At 39.4% G+C, this 20,910-nt stretch overlaps 1 protein-coding gene across 1 annotated transcript in view; it reads left to right on the top strand.

Annotated features, from left to right (window-relative positions):
• Positions 1-5,916: 5,916 nt before the first annotated feature.
• Positions 5,917-20,910, top strand: part of LOC145778734 (alpha-N-acetylglucosaminidase-like) — a 39,919-nt gene continuing 24,925 nt past the window's right edge. Inside the window, exons 1-8 of the mRNA XM_082590294.1 lie at positions 5,917-7,746; positions 8,073-8,328; positions 9,253-9,344; positions 11,880-12,038; positions 12,728-12,883; positions 13,975-14,149; positions 14,867-14,955; positions 17,393-17,569. Of these exons, the coding sequence (XP_082446420.1) occupies positions 8,092-8,328; positions 9,253-9,344; positions 11,880-12,038; positions 12,728-12,883; positions 13,975-14,149; positions 14,867-14,955; positions 17,393-17,569 (1,085 nt within the window). The 5' untranslated portion in view covers positions 5,917-7,746; positions 8,073-8,091. The remainder of the gene's footprint in view (positions 7,747-8,072; positions 8,329-9,252; positions 9,345-11,879; positions 12,039-12,727; positions 12,884-13,974; positions 14,150-14,866; positions 14,956-17,392; positions 17,570-20,910) is intronic.

Raw genomic sequence — 20,910 nt, 5'->3', positions numbered from 1 at the left:
GATTTAAATGGTTTCCGTCATTTTCATGACGTGAATATGTTTCATTTGAATGATTGTAGTACTGTAGATTTACTGATTGGCAACGACAACGCTTATTTAATGTGTGCAAAAGAAGAGCGTGTTGGTGAAAATCGTAGTGAACCGCATGCTTTACTCACTCCTCTCGGTTGGTTGGCTTGTGGTGGTAAGTCACCCTTAGATGAAAGCGTTGCTAAAGTGTGCAGAGTGCAGACGTCTTCAGAGTCGGATGTCATCTCTGGCTTTCAGCGTAAAATTGAGTCTCGTGATATGGAAATAGCAGACCTGAATAAAGTCATTCAGGATTTGACGTTGCAAAATGAAACCTGTGAATTGTCTCGCAATGATAAGTTGGCTAGAGAACTTGTTGAACCGAATATTGAGTTGAAAGATGGTCGATTTGAGATACCTGTTCCGTTGAAGGAAGATATTGATCTACCTAACAATTTTGTGTTGGTGTCAGATAGAGCTGCTGCTTTAAGAAAGAAAGCTTTAAAACAACCTGAACTTCGTGATTTCCTTACTGACACCATGAAAGATCTTAAATCAAATGGCTATATTGAGCGTACTGGTGAAGCAGGAAATGTCAAGGGATTTGAATGGTATTTACCATACTTTGTTACGTCACAATTAAAAAAGCGCATTGTTTACGATGGCAAGTCTGAATTTCGAGGAACTTGTGTTAATGATGTAATGTTTTCGGGTCCTGACTTGTTAAACCCTCTGGTAGATGTCTTGGCTAGATTTCGGCTTGGTAGATTTGGTCTCATGGCTGATGTGACTATAAATGCTTCTTTCAAATAAAGTTACCTGAGTCGCAAAGGGATTTGTTTCGTATATTGTGGTTTGAAGATGATGACCTTGAAAATGGTAGGATGGTACCATTTCGTTTTTGTGTACACCCTTGGGGAATAAAGAGTAGCCCGTATATCGCTTGCTTGGCTATAAAGAAAATGATCGAGCAGAATCCCAGCAGTGCTGGTGAATTGACTCTCTGCAATATTGCAAATAATATGTACATGGATGATTTTATATTTTCGGCTGATAGCTTAGAGGAAGCTCAGCAAATCACTCATGAATCAATTGCTTTGTTTGATAGCCGTGGGTTTAAACTTGGTAAGTGGAGTGCTAACAAGGAGGCTATGATTGTCTTGTCAAATTTGGATAATGAGATGCTTTCACCTTTGATTCGTGACATTGACTTTCAGACTGAAAATATGACTTTGCCATCAGCGAAGACATTGGGTTGTGTGTGGCAAACCGAGTCTAACGAGATGCGTATCGCATGTTCCTTAAAGCCCTTAGCTAAACACACGCGCCGAAGTATGCTCAGTCAGCTTGGACAAAATTTTGATCCGCTAGGCTTTGGAGCGCCATTTTTTCTAAAAGCACGCCTTATACTTCAGCAATTGGCGATAGACAAGTTTGATTGGGACACCGAGGTCCCTGATAGCTTTGTTAAAGAGTGGGAGTCGTGGCTTCGCTCTTTGGACCTGCTTAAGGATTTTTCGTTACCGAGATGGTATTTTGCAAACTCTGGTGTGTGCAGTCCGGATGATATTGTTTCATATCAATTGCATGGGTTTAGTGATGCTTCGGCGCAAGGTGGCGCCTGGGAGGCAATGGTTAAACAATTTAAAATCGCATTTTTTCACATTTTGGACTCTTCAATTCGTAAGCCCAATTTTATTGAACTGCTTACGTACACAGGCAGTGCCGTTCGGATCGTGAACGAACGCCCTTTGGTACCTTTGAGTGACGACCCTAGGGATTTTACTGTCATCACCCCTGCCTCACTTTTGACCCCATACTTAGACCCATACTGTGCTGTTGGGCAACCACATGATCGTGACCAATTAAGAAGGGATTATCGGTTCAATTTGTCACTTTCTCATCAGTTTTGGAGTAAATGGATCGATTTTTACTTGCCAGGTCTTCAGGGCCGGAAAAAATGGCTAAAAATGGCCGAGAATTTGGAGCCTGGTCAACTTGTAGTGGTAGGTTCTCTCCAGGACATTGGTAAACGTGGGAAGTATCAACTTGGGAGGGTGCATGAGGTAGTTCCACAAATTAGGAAAGGGAAGCCTGTGGTTCGTAGAGCTAAAGTTGCCGTCTGCAACTATGATGAGAGTACGGGGAAAGTGAAAGTAGACTATGTGTTGAGGGATATTTCGTGCCTCGCCCCCGTAAAGAACACCTAAGTGTTAGGGTTTGAGCCTGGTTTTGTCTGCGGTGGCCGACACTTGTCTGAGCCCAGAACAGTCGGTTATTATCGCAATCATTGTATATAGCATCATTTTTGCGTGTACCTAATACCTATGGTACCAATTTCATGTATCGTCGTGTTCTTATTGCTGTTCATTCTTTGCATGCCCTTTGTATTTGCGTATTAACTTAAACGTGAGTGATTCAAACAATTTGTGTATCATGTGTTTTTATTCATTGGCTCACAATTGTCGTCAATTCTTTTTTAGTTATGCCATGTCAGACTGTCATAACTAGGGGCCGCTATGTTCCAGACGGTTGTTCGCCTGGTCAAACGTCATGTAGAAACCGTTCGGGTCTACTGAATATTACGTCATGGAAATTCCTAAAACATGAGCCAAAATTGCACCATCGTCCGTAAGACTCGTGTCAATCCTGTTGAAACCGGTTTAAACATGAAATGTTGCGTCGCCTTTGAGTTATCACAAATTTTTCTGATTCATTCTTGAAGTTGTTTGTTGGAAGTCGGTCGCACATTTAACTGGTTTATTTGGTGCTTGCTAGCTGGACAAATTCTCCGTCTTTTATCCAAGTAATCTGTATCGTAGTGACAGTTTCAGAGGTGTAGGCATTGCATCTCCATTTCGATAGCCGCGGGCTAATTTTACAGAAATACACTGTTTGAAAAGAAGTTCAAGTGTGTGTTTCTTCGGTCATTATATACAGACGAACGGATTCGGGAACTTTATGTTAAAATTTTCCCACGAAGAGATTATGGTTTACCGCTGTGACCAAAAAGGCCTATATCAAGTAATTGGCCTAAACAATAAAAACTATTAATAGCCTACTACAAAAAGTGCTTAATGCCAAGCAGAGCGAATTAAATCAAATATTATAGCTTTGGTAGAGAGGTACGTTTTAAAAACCATAGACAGACAATCGATAACAACTTAATAACATTGAATTGCATAATTCAAAATTAATACAGAAATGAAATAAATACATAATTTCAAACGTTTTCGGCAAAACTTTCTGCCCTCTTCAGGAAAATATCTTAAATCATCTAAACAAAACAATTATTCGTGAAATGTTAATAATAAATGGCTGAAATTCAATAAAACTTTTATTGAATTTCAGCCATTTATTATGGTGCTGTCCGGTGGCATAACAAAAGGATAAGATCATGTTTTCTTGGGAATTTTTCGGTACGGTAACTTAATAAAGCTTAGTCTCTATGTTTTCTTGTTGCTAATTCCTGGCTGAGATATTTGAATGTTTGGTATTGGCAAAACTCGCTCTTTTAAGGAGTTTCGCTTAAAATTAGGCAAATTTTGTTTTAGAGACGTAGAGACTGAAAACATCATTCTCAATATCGTGACGTCACATTCGTGCCAAAGGGGGGTTGTAACCCCCAAAACCCTCCTCCCCCTTGGCTACGCCACTGTTTTGAACGTTGCCATTCTGTTTGCTTTTATTTTCCGTGTACTTTTGCATTATCAACAAAAAAACAAAACGTGCTTTCTGAAAGTGCCGCCCCCCAGACGTGCCGCCCGAGGCTGTCTGCCCCCCCCCGCCCCTCCTAGCTACGCCACTGCCTGGGTGTATTTATTGAGAGTTCTCTCTCAGATGAAAATGATATTTCAAGGCAGGTACGCTCTCAGTAGGCCTACTGTGCTGCAAACAAAGCCAAATCTCATTCAGAGATGTAGCCTACGTATACGCCGCATACCTGCGGCGTAGACTTTTTGTTTACGCTATAACGCGGCCACATTTTTTTGGATAGTTTGCGCTTTTGTTTTGTTTTGTTTTATTATTTTTATCCTGCATTACGGGAAAGCGGACTTGAGCGCTATGCATCGGTGTACGCCTTCCGACGTACACCTGACCCACGCTGCAGCCGACTGCAATGTCTGTTTTCGGTTGTCTACTCTACTTATGACTTAAATTTGGTACTACCCATTAGCCTACTCGAAATCGATCACTGGGTAGAGGCAATTATCGTAAAGTTTCTTGCCCAGAGAACGCTACGGCGTAAAAGAACGCTACGCCGTAAAGTTTTCTCGGTTTTTTAGCGCATAGCGTCAACGCATACTTTTTAATGTATTTTTTTTCGCTACAACACGCCAATACCTTCCAGCGCTGCAGTTGAAAGAATGTTTTCAATGGGCAAAGACATATTGGAATCAAAACACAGCAAAATGTCAGATGAACACTTTCAGATGTTTGTGTTTCTTCGTAGAAATTCAAAATAAAACTTGTTTGTTTCGAGTGGTTTATACCGTGTGAATGTTTGGCACTTAGCAAACAAAATTAGTTTACGCTAGTGTAAGCGCTGACGCTGACGCCGCCAACTTGTTTTACAAGTTGCGTTGACGCATACGGCGTATGGTTTTTCGAACATTTGCGTTAACGCTGACGACGTCAATATTTTTTGTATGCGCGTACATCACTGATCTCATTTCGTTAAATGCTCACCCGTTGTAAAAAAAAATTGTATTTCGCTCTTATTGTGTGCCCTTTTACGCATCCCAGTCGTGGAACAACAAGTTTAGATCTTAGCCCATTTAGTGAGCTTTTAAACCGACGGCATCCAAAGTGACTCTCTGTGACCTTTGTGCATTTGCAGTTTGTGTATTATTTCGTTGTTTTGTTTTGGATATGGACAACTTTGTCTGAGGCAAATAAATAATAATTATCAATTGACTTTTCCAAGCACAAGCAAACTTGCTTACTTTTCATCATTCCGCATGAGAACTGAAAGTCAAGCAATGAAACCAGGGATATCTAGAGAAGGGGTTATGAAGGCTTGCAGCGATTGCCTTGTTCTCATGACACTACCAGGGCGGTAGTTTGTAGTGCTTTAAACATGTGGTTCTTTTTAAAATCGTGGAAAGTTTTGTAGTGCAACTGGTACAGTGAGCTACAGGAGACAGTTAGCAAATGTTAAGTAGAGCATATTTAAAGAATACTTGTTCACAAAAACAGTTGAAAAGTTACCAGTACCGGTAAGCTGTTTTTTTTTTAACAAAACCTTTGCAGTAGGCTAGATGTAAAGCAAGTATACGGGTAGTTGAATTAACAAGCAACCATGAGCATGCTCTGAATATCCAGGCTTGATGCTAATAGCGCAATGAAAGTTATCATAACAAGATTTATTAAACTACTATCGGTGCCAATTGTCATTTTACGATAAACACAGATTATTTACGATAAACAAAAGCCCTTCTATTGTCAGACGTAATAAAAGCCTTCGTATCCCCTTCTTTAAATATTCCTGAATGAAACTATTATGAATACCATTTTTTAATCTTTGGTATGACAGGGATAAGGTTTGCTTCAACAAACTGCTGCATTCGAGATGAAAGGTCGTTGAGGTGCCACAAAATATTTTCCCTTTCTGTCGCGTGCCGTACTCGTAAAAAGGTTGAAACCACTGGACTCTAACTTGATACAAAAACATTATTTAAAAAAAAAACAATGCTTTTGACCAGCAAATCCCATCACTGTACGAGGTGGTATTGTCACCATACCGCGCGGGTTTTCTGTGAAGATTTCTTGGGTCAGTCATGCAGACAAATTTTGGGCATGATCTAATTTTTTTAAAAACAATCTTATTTGGCAACATTGAAATTGCAAACAAAAAACTAGTCAAGCGTGTAAAAAGGCAATCGTGCATTCGCTATAACGAAAATACGAAACTAAGGTCTTGTGATAAACAAAACAAAGCCAAATTGGTTAATTTTATCGAGTTTGCCACCCCACATTCTTCTTCAAGAATCTCCCCTCCCTGTGACTGAAGTCAGGACACTCTTTCGTGCCAGCTATGCTTGAACTGACACAATCATAAGATCGATGCAGCATACAGTAACAGCATAAGATACGTACGGTAGCCTACTTGAAATGCAGCATGGTGTGCCACCACCAGTGACCAGACTGAGCCATAGCCTAATAACTCACCCGCTGGCCCCTGCTGAATTGGGTCAAGATAAACCAATTGTTGCACAAGTGGAGTTTAGGTTCCTTAATGGCACGAAGAAACAAACTGTTTACCATGTTAGTGTTACTCTTGTGTGTCCCATTGCCATCTACAGTCAGTCAGTCAGTTCATTTATTTGTCACAAACACAAACATGAAAAGAATACAAAGTATACAATAATTGGTTGTGTGTCATATGACGAGGAGACTGCGAAAAGACCAAACGGTCATCTAGTCAGCAGCCACCTCAAGCTAGGTGATGTAGGCCTAAATAACATATACGTATACAGTAAATACACAAACACATATACAAAAAATCAAGCATTTGGTGATACAGATACACATGTTTTCATTATGCAAAAAAGAAAAAAAAAAAAAAAAAAAAAAAAAGCAAACAAACTAAGCAGGTTTACCATGCTGCTGAATGAATTAATTGTGAGTGGAGTTTAAGAGATATTAATCGACAATTTTAATCAGTAAAAAAAGATAAAAAGCAACATATATATATATACCAAAGAGATGAGCAAATAGAATAGAATAATGTAATTATATAGACAAAACAGTTATTATTCAACAGTGTCGTTTAAATCAAGAAGGTAGTTTTTAAAGTTTCTTTTAAAAGAAGTTGGAGAAAGACTTTTGAGATCACCTGGGACCTCATGCCACACTTTAGGACCCCTTATTAACATCTGCCTTTTACCTAATTCAGTACTCACCCTTGAAACAAAATAGTTACTGCTGGATGATTGGCGCGTATTGTGTGAGTGGCATTCAGATAGTCTGTGGAAGATATTACATTCCGTTTCTGGTAATAAATTTAAATGGACTCTGTGCATGTATTTTGCTATCTCCAGTTTATAAATTTCTTGTATATTTAACAGCTGTAGTTTTTGGAAGAGTTGCAATGTGTGAGCTGTATAGTTGCTGAATGTCATGGTTCTAACAACTCTTTTATGCAGCTTAAATAAATGATCCAGCGCATTGTCACAAGCTCCACCCCAGCTGGATATGCAGTATTGAAGATGAGAATATATAAGACTGTAATACACAGTCTTCAGTGTGTTAGTATCCACATAATTTCTAAGTTGAAGAATGGCCCAGGAGCCTCTAGCAAGTTTTTTACAAACATTTTGAATGTGACATTTCCAGTTGAGAGAGTCATCAATTAATACACCAAAATATTTAATACACTTTTTTCTTTGCAATTTAATTCCGTTTATCGTAACGTGCATCCTTACATCGAGCTTTTGTTTAGTTAGTATCATGTACTCAGTTTTGTTGTAGTTAATGGAGAGCTTGTTCATTTTCATCCAGTTGTCAATTTTGATCAATTCTGTATTGACGTTTTGTTCTAGAGAAGAAAGATTTTTGTTGGACATAGTTAAATTGGTGTCATCCGCAAAAAGGCTCACTGCACCAAGTGGAATGCATGGTGCGGTCCATGATAGCACTGCACTGGATGAAGCTTCTCTGACCAAGCTTTCAACCTTATACCAACTTGAGAAAACGCAAATCAACTGAGCAGTTGCTGAGTGTTATAGTAGGGTGGTTAGTAAATTTTTCTGCAGCAGCTTTAATGAAGTAGGCTATGCTACTGGAATCAATCAGCTGAAATAACACTAGAATAGCTGCAAAACTGTATTTTTTCATGTCAATTCAATTATATTTAGCAGTATTTTGTACCTACTCTAAAATGAGTTTTATTGTATGTTGCTATGTTTAAAATGCATCTGGTTAACTATCCGTTACCATTTGGTCATCGTGTTTCCAGCATAGTGGCATTTTATGTGGCGTACAGCTTAATACACAGCTTTAAATCCAGTTTGTTTTGTAGATTCATTGGGTGTATTTGTAAACAATATTGTATGCTATAGGTCTAAATTTGGAATATCCATGTCTCTTGGTCGGAAAACTGTTTGTGCTGCAGCATTACTGTTAAGTCTTTGGATGAATTCATCGTTAGCTCACAGACATTATGAAACATTGAAATCAGTTAAAAGCTTTGTGCCATCGACGGATCAAGTTAAGGCTGTGGAGTCTCTAATACAACGGTTTATTGGCAAGCGTGCTGATGAAGTACAAGTAAAAATAGTTCCATATTTGGGTACACAACAAGAAGACTATGCTTATGTAAGTCTATAACAACCTACTGCTTTGTAGCAATCATAGGAGAGTTTGTGTGTTGCACAAAAATAAGCTTGTATGTCTTTACTTCCAAACTGATGTTCAATTAGATTTGGTTCTTGTAGATCAAAGTTTTTGATGGTTTGAGTTTTTTTGTCAACTATGCTAAATAATTAATTAAACTACCATTCAACGTTTTATAGGCAAAGAAAACTGCCTATAAAAAGTTGAATGGTAGTTTAATCAATTATTTTGGAAAGTTCCTTGGTTTCATACTATCTGAATATGCTAAATAAATTATTGAAGCAACGATTCAGACCTCTACTGCATAACTGATTGCTAGTAGTGCAGTAAAATCATTAATTGAGTCATCCTGGACTTTGATTTTGTTGTGTGTGTGATTGATTGAATCTTTATCCTCGGACTGGAAAAGCTACTTTGAGAGCTTAATCTTGACAGTTTCGCATACTTGTAGAGTCTTTGAACCATTGACACAGGCCCGGTCACCGAGATTGACAGTGAAGTTTCTTATTGTTGAAGTGTTGTTACCAGGAAATTATTCCATCCATCAGATGCCATTCATTAGTCCATTCATTGGAATGGAGAGCAGTCCTTAACGTGCGTTGCTCAAGCACACACCCGAGAGTTAAACCACCACTGCTTGATCTTGAAGCCTTTTTGTTCATGAAGTCACATGCTATTGCTAACCAACTGAGTTAGAGGGGTGGCCTTTATATTTGTCAGACTTTCAACCAGCTTTTAGTGCCAAACATTTAGCTAGAGAGTTGCATTAAGTCACATATGATTTTCTTGTTTTATAAATGTACATTGTACATCTAACATGGTGATACAGTTTTTGTGGTGATGTGTCAACAACTGTTTGTATTAGTTAAAGGACCTCATATGCAATGTTCTGAAATTTATATTCAGCTGGAGTCTTCAGGTAACATATTAAAGATAACCGGCACAAGTGGTGTTGCTGTTGCTTTTGGATTCAATCAATACTTGAAATACTATTGCAAGTGAGGCATTACTCTATATCAGTGGTTTTCAACCTTTTTGGTGGAACGGAACCCAATGAAACATTCCAAAAGCTCGAGGAACCCCTGTACAATAATTTAATTGCCTTATGCAAAAAACATCGTTTGATTAAAAAAATTAAATTAAAATACTCATGTACTCATATCTATACTTGTAAGGCTGTAAGCAGAATTTTATAAATAATAAAAACAAACCTAATACTGGCAAAACAAAATGATCTCTAACACGTTCACGGGGATTTGACCCACCGGTGTACAAACAAATAAACTTGTTGAAAGAACTCCTTGAAGCGAAGAAAACATGTTGATGAAATTTGGCGGAAAGTTAAAGGTGATCGCACCACAAGAAAACAACAAAAATTTGGGACTGCAGCGAATGTGTTAAAGTGTAGCAAATTTATTATAGTGGCAAACCTAATCAATATTTGATCATGTTTAAACAATGCATATAATAATACAATAGACTCTTGGATTTGAATGTAAACTTGCAGAACTCCTAGACTTACTGGCGGAACCTTAGGGTTCCATGGAACCCTGGTTGAAAACCACTGCTCTATATGATTAAGATAACAGACTTCATGTTTTTAATCAATGTTATAAAAAAAACTTGTTAATAAGTCGTACACATGTAGGGCGTAGGCTATGTTGACAATAGTTCTTAAATTCAGTGAGTTTGCATCACCATATTGAATCGTTATATCTAAATGAACTTTGATATGATCAAGGACAGCATCAGCTGCGTGGAAGCAGTTTAGCAGGGAATCTGGCTGCTTGAGGTTTAGTGAAACGAAGTACAACTGTCAATCTCTACATCAAATCAATCAACAGCAGATTGTTTTTCTGTACTTATTGTACATTTTCCGTATGTATTATACACAGTAAAATATTGCATGTGAGGACACCTTGACTTAGATATAACCGCATGACTTTTTTGATGCCTCCATGGTGTAGCTTCCATATCAATAAAAGTATGGTACTAATATAGCCTATTCTATTTTCTGCTATTTGTACATGAAAAATGAATGTGAAACTACGGTATGCGAAATAAACTTGATTGATTGAAATTTGAATAGGTAAAGTGTCCTAGGGGGAACTGATCACACTCCCCTAAGGAATTAGGTGATAAATATTCAAATGTTGCCTTACTTTTCATTGTTTGAGATGAGCCTTTGAAGCCAATGGTCTATTCCTTATACCAGGAGTCAGCAAATGTTGTGCACTCAACCCTAAAAAATTAGTTCTAACTCTTACGACCCAAACATTTCGGAAACATATAATTTTGTGAACAGTACTTTGTAGTTAATATAAACTTAAAGACTACAATTTTCGTGCACTAAATTTTATTAAACTTAGTTGAGTAACAGTCCATCAAGAGGTAAGTGATTTCATTTGATGAGACGTGTAGGTTATGTGTTTAGAACACAACAAATCAATTAGAGCTGTAATTTGGGAGACGGAAACCCCAAATTTTTTGTCTATTTCTCATCTTCATCTGCATTTGTTTTTAATGTATGATAATGTAGAAAACGTTGTTTTGCATCAATTGCTTCGAATGGTAAAAAAGCATTTATTGTAGCTGCTTATAACTGTGAATATTCATTTCCAAGTGAAATCCAAAATTTGGACAAAGTTTCCATAATATCAAAGGCAATCTTTAAGCGGCGGTCACTTGGCAGGTCATTCAATGAAATAACAACGGCAACAATGGTGTAATAGCATAGTCATTGAAATAACACTCATTCCATCAAATTACAATGTCCAGATAACAATGCAGCACTAATTGAACTTTTGTAAACAGTATCGCAGACTCAATGATCATATTGTGTTTATGGCAAGTTCAAATTGTTTTGCGACGTACAGTCTTACAGTGAAAGGTTTCGCAACCCAAATTCGGATGTCTTTGCATCTTTAGTCTGTTCAACCAAGACATACCAAATGAAAACAAAAATAAATTGATTTGTTACGTGCAAAAAACAAAAATAAAGGAAATATTTTGAAAATATCAAGAAAATTACAGGACAGGAAAGCATGTCAGAATTAACAAAAACTATCATCATCATCATTTTCAGCCTGTGAGAGCCCACTGCAGAGCGTAAGCCTTCCCCTTTTTATGCCAAATTACATGATTTTGTGCTAGTGGTTACCAATTGGTACCAACAAAAACTATAGATAGAACAAAATGGAGGGAATTGATAAGGGAGGCCACAACTGATAAAGTATGATATTGAACAATCTGTTGAAGAAGAAAGGTAACCCTGTATAGTTACTGATTCTGTGGTCTCTTCCTGAGCACTCCACTCCACAGGAGGAGGAAAGTGCCACTCCAGTGATTTCCCAATAGGTGCACAGTGGGGCAGAAAAGCCCGACATCTATCATGATTGCTTTATTATTGCTACTGTTAAAACAAGTCAATATGTCCAAAATTGGTTTGCACAAACATAATTATCGATAGCCATGTGATTTATGCTGAAAATACCACTCTATGATAATAATCGTTTCTATGTTCTTTTACTCAGGAAACATATTTCTTGGGCTGGTGACCAACTGGGTGATCTTCCAAATCCCTTACCTTCTGTTTCTTCGTCTGGGGTGCTAATAAAAGCAGGAGTGAAGTATCGATACTACCAAAACGTTTGCACAGTTAGCTATTCTTCTGTCTGGTGGAATTGGACAAGGCATGTGTCTGTTTTATGTGTGTTTTTTTACATTGTATTGTTTTTGTTTCAACACTCTTTTTTAGGTTGCAGGTATGTGTCTGGACTAGAGAATAGAGATATGAGTCGTTTATAATTGTTTAATATTGTTTTTTGCACCAACAATATGTCTAAAATTTAAATGTTGAAACAAAATTGCATTTTTACTTCTCTGAAATATCTGTTCTGAAATAATCAAGGCATTGATAAGTTACCTACCAAAAGAAAACTTCATTACTAAACTTTTCATTAAAATCTTCTTTTGGCTTCAACTATGCTTCAAAAGGATGCGTAGTGTGATAAAATAATCAAAAAAAGAAAAAGTATTGGCAAATTTAAGTTGCTTAAATTTGAATTGGAAGAACTTGAATGTGCAAATTTGTGTAGTACTCTACTTTTTTATCGAAAGTTAATCTGTATCAGTCGACTAAACTGTAGATTCGCTAATTAGACTTTAAAGAACATCACAATACTTTATACATAATAGGCTATATGCAATGAAAGAAATTGACACAAGCAACAATGGAGGTTGACTGTTAACATGGTCACCGCTGGGAACGAACAGTCCTCATCCAGAATTCTGTTTATTGGTGGATTTAATTGGGGAAAAAAAAAATTTTGCCGATCCATTTCGTGAGTTCGTTTATTTAACCTTGGTTGCATCCCAACAGATGGGAACGGGAAATCGATTGGATGGCTTTGAATGGGATCAACCTCCCGCTCGCATTCACGGGACAGGAGGCTATTTGGCAACGTGTTTACAGCAAGCTTGGATTTTCCGATCAAGATTTGGATGATCACTTTGCCGGTCCTGCGTTCCTGGCATGGTAACACTTTGCACCCTATTTAAGCTTTTCAAAGGCTGAATGAAACCACACAGTAACAGTTAGTTCATTACGGTTGAAAACAGGAATTTTTCACGGGAAAGCTTTGGGCGACCACTACTTTAAAAGGAACTACACTACTACCGAAGCTGTACTTTAAAAGGGTCTGCTACTATTCGGTGAGTCCGATTCGGTGAGTTTCTAACCTCTAACCCCTAACCCTAAAACGGCAATGACAATTAGGCTACGGTACCCAATAATTAAAAAAAATAAATAAAAAAATCACTGAATAGGGATCGGACTCACCGAAACGGGCCATTCCGACTTAAAAATGTCAAAAAATATATGTTATCAAAATTTTAAAAATATCTGGCATCACTTTACCCACAACTTGTCGGATACTGTAACTTAGTTGGTCATTTAGTAATTTTATGAATCCCTGCCAAAACTACAGCAATATTCTCATCAAAGTAATGATACCATCGATGTGTTTTTTCAACGATTTAATGATGACACTGGCTGGGTTGTAGTGTGCATTTTTAGTGGCATGCACTATGACGAAAATGAAAATGGTAGCCATACCCAGTGAGCAAAAATTATCATTTTCACATATTTCAATGTGTGCGGCCGTTGAATCAACGTTAAAAGAATAAATAGTGTACTGTACGTACACTATTTCTCTCGCGCTTATTTTTAACGGGATTAAAAGTAACCATAGTAGAATAAGATCAAACGAACTTCTACTCATCTGATGTGATTGGGGTCGTTGTTGAACATATTATATTGTGTTTTTATGCTGCGCTGTTTCCATCACAAATGTGCTTTGCTCTCAACGCTTTACGAAACGAATTTAGATGATGATGATAACAGTGCATGCTCTCTGCTCAGCTGGATATAGAGGCGCAGTCGAGTGCATTATTATGTTGAATCCATGCCGTTGCTGAGTGCTAAGAAATAGGATTTAGTACCATTTTTAATAAGTTTAATTTGACTTAGCATGGAACCGAACCCATGTTTACCGATGTAGAGGCAAACGCTTCAACCACTAAAGAACCAAGTGGAAATTTATTATTCTTTTTCATCTTTTGTTTCAGGGGACGAATGGGGAATCTTAAGAAGTGGGGCGGTCCACTTCCAGCATCCTGGAAAGAGAGCCAGCTCCAACTCCAGCATGTAATCCTCGAGAGAATGAGATCTCTTGGAATGATTCCTGTGCTTCCCGGGTTTGCCGGCCACGTTCCTGCTGCTGTTACCAAGCTTTTCCCATCGGTAACAATAGCTCATCACTGTATTGCCATTAGTCATCAATGGTTTGTAAATTTGTTGTGAATTCTGCCTATGCTGTGCATCAAGGGAACCGATTTTTAAAAGTAGGTCGCCTTTCACCAGATTACTTTACTACATGTACAAAATACATTACAAATGGCAATTATGCATGTTTATCCGGCATCGTCATTCGTCAAGCCATCAAAGTATATAACCTTGCTCAAGTTTTGTGACTTCATTTTTCTGCGATTCGAGCACATAGTTCACTGTAACGAATCCTACAGAATTTGTGCATATGGCGAGATATGCCAGCTTGGCGATTTATTTCAACAACCCAAAACAACCTTTCAATCGTGTTCTTAGTACGTTAATACAACCCTTGCAGACATTGAACCAATAAGTTGTAACTCATATAGCTTTGTTTGGTGATCTGCTCCAGTTATTGCGACAGAATTTCGTTGAAGTTAATTATTATCTTTTTATCATCATTGATTGGTTAATTTCCAACCAATCACGCTTGGGTGTTGCTGCCATTATACATTATACCTTTATCCATCGGTTTAGGAGCGTTCTTCCTGGTAATCAACACAATATTGAGTACTCATTAGAACAGCGAGCAATTGGGATTCGCTAACGTATCGGTTTCTATCGCTGTCAATTCATGCTACAATTGGCTGCCGAGAAACTTATAATTTATGTACTTGTTGCATATTCGTGCAGGCAAAGGTGTCGCAATTGAGCCATTGGAGTCACTTCAATTGCACTTACTCTTGCACGATTCTGCTTGAACCAGATGATCCACTCTTCAAGTAAGGTCCTAAATCTGTGTCGCTGTAGCGAAACATGTAGTTGTGCTGATTGAAATGCAATATTTTCTCTAATTTTTGTCATGGTTGCATATTGGACGTATGCAATGCACGTTTTTTTACATTCAACAAAAAGTGATGGGCAATTTGTTGTTATTCCATAGTGAACACGAACTTGCAAGTTTCTTGCCCGCATATGTCTGGTTTTCAGGAGAACTTTCTTATGCTTGAATACCCGATGATCTTTTGTTTTTGTGTGTAGAAAGCATCTCCTAACCAGGTGACCTGTGAAATAGCACAATTTTGGAGATAACTGTTCAAATTATCAATGTATCGCAAATTAATCGCTTTTCACGCATCATGTTTTTTTGATTATTGTACCAGTGGATCAGTTCACTCTCTTGATCTAGGACATTGAAGACTACTTCGCAGTCGGTTAAAAGAAAGCTGGCGCTGTCTTCATAGACCTAACAACTGTTTACGATACTGTATGGCACCGCGCTCTTGCCTGCAAGGTGCATCGCTTTCTCCAAGACCGACAAAGGTCCATATCATCATGGAACTTGTCAAGAATAGAAGCTTCATTCTCACTACCGGCACCTCACGGCGAAATAGACTTAGACGCCTGACAAATGGTGTTTTACAGAGATCCTCTTAGCTCGATTTCTGTTCAACACCTACACCCACGACCTGTCAATCACAGTTTCCGCAAAATGCGGAAGTCCTAGCTTAGCCAGCGGATTAGTCTCTTTGCATTGTTGCAACGTCTGCAACCGTTAAATCAATATAAAGAGAGCTTGAGTTTCCGACTGGGAGCAATTCTCTACTGTGTGACATCATTGAGAATTCTAAAAGGCACCCTGAGCCAGAACACAAACCCTTTCAGCTTATCTGCAGAAATGGAGACTGAAACTCAGCGAAACCAAAGCTGTCGCAGCAGCTTTCCATTTCCATAACCGTGAAGCTGATCGTGAGCTGAATGCTAAGAACAACGGAAAACCACTGCCCTTCTGCACCGAGCCGAAGTATCTTAAAGTAACAACACAAATCGCTCACACACCGCCATTACTTGGTGTCACTGCGCCAGACACTTTCCTCGCGCGCCAATGAACCAAATTGAATGCATGGTATAGCAGCACTGGACGAAGCTACACTTACCTAGCTTTCTATCACCTGCCCTAAAATTTAAACAACCCTGTCTCATGCGAAAGAAGATTGAAGCGTCTGCCAAGCTCCGGTTGTGGAGCGAAGGCTGACACATTGTCACGGTTAGTGCTTGTTTACTCTTCAACAGGGTACTGTGTACCTGTTTGATGCCGCAGTGCTCACTGCCACAACATCGACAGCACCATCAACAGCGCCCTGCACACAGTAACCAACTGCCTGCGTCCCACACCATCAGACAATCTCCCCATTATTGGCAACCTGCTGAGCTTTGTAGCAAACACGCCCCCTTGCCATAGGTTGATGATTGATTGATGAGTTTTGGAGCCAAACCACCTTCTTTACTCTAAAGTATCTGCTCTTTTAAATAAGCACCCTTGTTGACTGGAATCAAGACACGCATATTCGTACCAACCGCGCGACTTCTTAACAAAGCTGACAAACAAAACATTGTTACGGCTAATTGAGCTGTCCATAAATGGAAGTCAAGCACAACCTGACCCCGTTCGTTCATCCCCGACACCCTTCCCATCTGCCTGTTTCTACCGAGACAGCTGGACCTTAACCATCTTCGTACGGGTGCCGGGCTTTTCCGCCTAACTATTGACCAACAGCAAGTGGAATTTTCCTTTTCTTGGGAATAAATGTGGTGAGGAACAGACCGCAGACAGTATCATCAACGATTGCACTCTGGGCAGAAGGTCTGCGAGTTCTGGGCGATCAAACCAAAGATTGGCTACTCTGTAACGACATTTTGGTGTTGTCCGGGAATGTGGTCAATTTAGGGTGACACAGCATAGACCCTCGGCCACAGAAGCTCAAAGAAGCCTGAAACGCATGATCGCCACTTGCCATTAACATATGCCGTTCTTTCACAAACTCCTTCTTTTATTGTTGCACTGGATTCCAAGCATTGACTGCCTCTTGCATGAAAAGTTTCGAAGATTCTCTGTTGTTTGCTTTGTGTATTAGGTGTATGTTGGTGTTAGTTTTGTCGGTTTGTTGGTTGCTTTCACAATCATCCGCCCAATAAAATACACTTCACTTGAAATAGATAAGACCTAGCACCTAAATGATTCTCAAGCACCGAAGCGAAAACTCCAATTTGGTTGACGTTAAAGTGCCAACCAGCAAAATGTGATAATTACAACCACCAGTCTTCGGGCGAAACAAGCCCACCAATGTAATTGCGGTGTCATTTGCTTGGTTGTTGGTCACCACTCGCCACTGCGTTTAACTTTTTCATTACTCGTTTTAAGTAAAATATCTCTTTCAGCACAATTGGGGGAATGTTCATTGAAGAGCAGATGAAGGAATACAATGGTACAAACCACATCTACAACGCGGACACATTCAACGAGATGACACCACGATCAGACAACGTTTCGTATCTAGCCAACGCGAGCCGCGCTGTGTTCGACGCGATGGCGATTAAGGACCCGGACGCCATCTGGTGAGTGTGTTGGTAATTGAGGCTGAAGAACCAAATTGTTGTAGTTTTTCAATGAAATCAGAAAGAAAGGATCTGTTTGGAAGGCAGTGGTGGTTAATGTGCTAAATCTTACTGATTCAAGGTTGACGTCATGACGTATCAACGTCATGTGGCTTTGACGTACCAATGACGTCAAGGTAATATCAGACATGTAAGTGACATCAGATATGTATGTACGTACAGTATGCAGACCGCTGTTAGCGTATTTATAATATGCAGTTCGCTGCAGCGACCACGTGATATTGTGAACGCTCTTCTCGAAACTTATTGGTATGAAAGACAGGCAAGACACAACAATGCCTTTCTTTGGTGCAAAAAAGCAAACTTTCTCCCGAAACTACATTGGTATGAAGTAAATTAAACGAACGATTCGTTGTCCGCAGATAGGCGTAATGGTTTGGCCGATGGAGTTTGGAAGGTTGTCATTTTGATGACGTGAATTCGATTCCAACCGCGGCCATTATTGTTTTCTTCTTTTTTAATTACCAAACAAAATTCAAAGGAAGAATCAATTCTCTGTGTGAGTGCTATCGTCGTCGTCGGCTCCAGCTCATGTCCGAGCATTGGTTTGTCTTCAAATCGAATTTGGTTTTGGATGATGATGTCGTATGTGGCTTTGGAGGCCCAGTGTATGATGGAAAAGACGTGGGCAAAAGGCACATTTTATGGAGGGTGGGGAGGCGTGGTAGTTTTAGCTGATCAGCCGCCAATGTGTGAAACAGGGCTGGAGGCTTCCAACTCTACCAAGCCTGCCCCCGTTACCGGTGATATCATCGCCATTGGGCTTTGTTTGGTCCAGGTCCAAATTGAGATAGAGGCCATTCGCTTGTATGTTTGTTTAAGGTGGTCGTGACTACGTGAGGGCTACGCACACACTCTTGGCCTGCTCCTTGTCCACTGCGGTCCAATTATATTGAAACGTGCAACTTCAGGGGAACTGGTTGCAACGGGCTTCCGGGTGCGTTGTTCATCGGGGCCCGTCTTACAGGGTTTCTGCCCGTCAGACACTGCCCTCTTCCGCCAAAAAAATTGTCGGGGACTTTTACGTGTGTCTATTAGCCCCAGGAGTTTCTAGGAGTAAGCCTAGTTTTCAGCCTGGGTTCACCTCTACACCGCGTTGAGGCATCTCCATAAGATGGGGACTGAACAAAGTCAGCTCCCTAGACACTCCGATTTCGTAGAGGTGTGAGTGCTATCTAAGGGTCACAAGGACTGCAGTCAGCTGGTTCATAGGGAAAATTGTAACTTTAAAGTGTTTACCAGTCAAAACACTCCATCTGCTGCAGCGATCTGCAGATTAGAAATACGCCCACCGTGATTAGAAATATCTCCACAATACCAATTTATAATTCAGCAATACCAGTAGTAATAACTTATTTTTTTATTGTTAATATTTGTGCTTTTAGTTTTGTATGAATTTTGTTGATTGTTTGTTGAGCTTGCAGCTAACTTCTCAGTTTCTGTAGCGGTAAGGAACATAGCATTGTTCATCACAATGTTGCCACAGGCCAATATTGAAGCTTTGCTGTTTGTGATTGGCAAGCCGATGACTGGCTTGTTGATGACTCTCTACTGCTTATCTTATAGAATCAGGTTCGATTCCAGGTCGGTTCTTGCCAAAGACTGTAGAATTCGTACTGATTGTGTTTTTTCTTGCGCAAGGCAGCGAGAATAAGCCAGTGCAATAATGCCATCACATCATGGGCTTAAATTTGATGCAAATTTAAAAGAAAAACATGCAGTGTCTTTTGAAGTAAGGTGAAGGTTGTCCCATACTCAGTTACTGAGCTTCGGGAAATGAGAAGATGAGGTTCTTATTACACTAGGTCTTCGGCACTAAAGAGAGTAGGCTGGCCACTTGGCCAGTTCATTTCACTTGGCTACCTTTTCTTCAGCAATTATGCCCATCCAATTTAATATACTCTGGTGGAGGTGAGCGGTGTTTAAACTTTATCAACAACCAGATTTAAAACCTAGGTGTCGACCAAGGTTTGCATCATTGGAAAGCCAACGCCTTATCCGGTATTGAAACGAACCTTTTTTTAACCGTGGCATACGGACAGACCAACCTTCCAATGTATTTATGGCTGACAAAAATACAGGCTAATGTGAACAATCCGGCATACCGGAAATTGTTTTAAGTTATCCGGTAAACTCCAAACATTTTCATTTTTGAGTCATATTGAACCGAACAAGCCAACCAGCAAAATTTGCCATTTTTCAACTACAGACTTTTACAACTTGCCACGTCATCTGCTGGCAGACGATCTCGCAAAGACAAAGACTAACGTTGTCCAGAAATAATGCTTTCAAAACTAAACACTTTAGGCTTGTATCAGCTGTCAGGTGATGTAAATTCAATGGTGCCCCAGACAGCAAAATCCATTATTTTTATTTTTGCATTGATTCAACGTTAAATTTTCAATTTTATCATAATTCTTTTCTTTTGGAACTGAGGTGAACGTTTGCTTCAAGTCTGTGCGGTTCAAATCACCTATCTAGCCACCAAACTAGTCTCTATTTACATTGCAGACGTTGAATCAATATAAAAAGAGCCTGATTTTCCGGCCGGGTAATTGTGTTCACGCTTCGTTTGGTGTGGTTCGCGAGCACTGAGGTTAATACGCCTCAGGATATATTGCGTTGGCAATCTCAGCACATTCCAATGTAGAATGTATGAGCTAGCTTTGGCTGCTTGCTAACGTCAGTATCGGAAATGGCTTCAGCAAGCATCCCAGTCAGCAGTTCAGCCTTTTTTTACTTGTAGCTTGACGTGTGCGGACGTTGAATCAATTCAAAAAAAGGACTGATGGAAGGAATACACGCCCAATAAAGCGCCTAGCTGTTTATATCTCAACGGAATTGATTTGCTTTTTGTGTTAGATTTAGAACGGTATCTTAACATTAAACGCAGCAGAGAGAATTTATTGCTATGGTCGGCTATATGACACCTAGTTATGTCACAGCAGATAGGCGTCGAATCCATGGAAGTTAGCAAATTTCAGAGAGCAAGAAAGTTTTTGTTTAGGTTTGTTGTTAATTCAATCATGGCCTACTTGAATAAGATATATGTTTCATTCAAGTAATATCTTATTCAAGTAGGCCATGATTCAATGAATTATGAAAATTGTTGCGATGTTTCCTTTATCGCTTGATTGCTATTTACGTCCAAGCTTACGTGGCGCTCACTACGAGCCTTCATAGCAGTGGGAGTGGTTATACAGCACAGCCACAGCGTACCTTGACTCAACAGTTTTAGTTATTATTTGTTACCTTGCGTCGCGCGCTGTTGACAGCAGGTC

This window comes from Aplidium turbinatum, chromosome 10 (genome assembly GCF_918807975.1).
Source record: "Aplidium turbinatum chromosome 10, kaAplTurb1.1, whole genome shotgun sequence".
NCBI classification, from domain to species: domain Eukaryota; kingdom Metazoa; phylum Chordata; class Ascidiacea; order Aplousobranchia; family Polyclinidae; genus Aplidium; species Aplidium turbinatum.
Note: the sequence above shows the minus strand (reverse complement) of the source record. Positions and strands in the feature narration are given on the sequence as shown.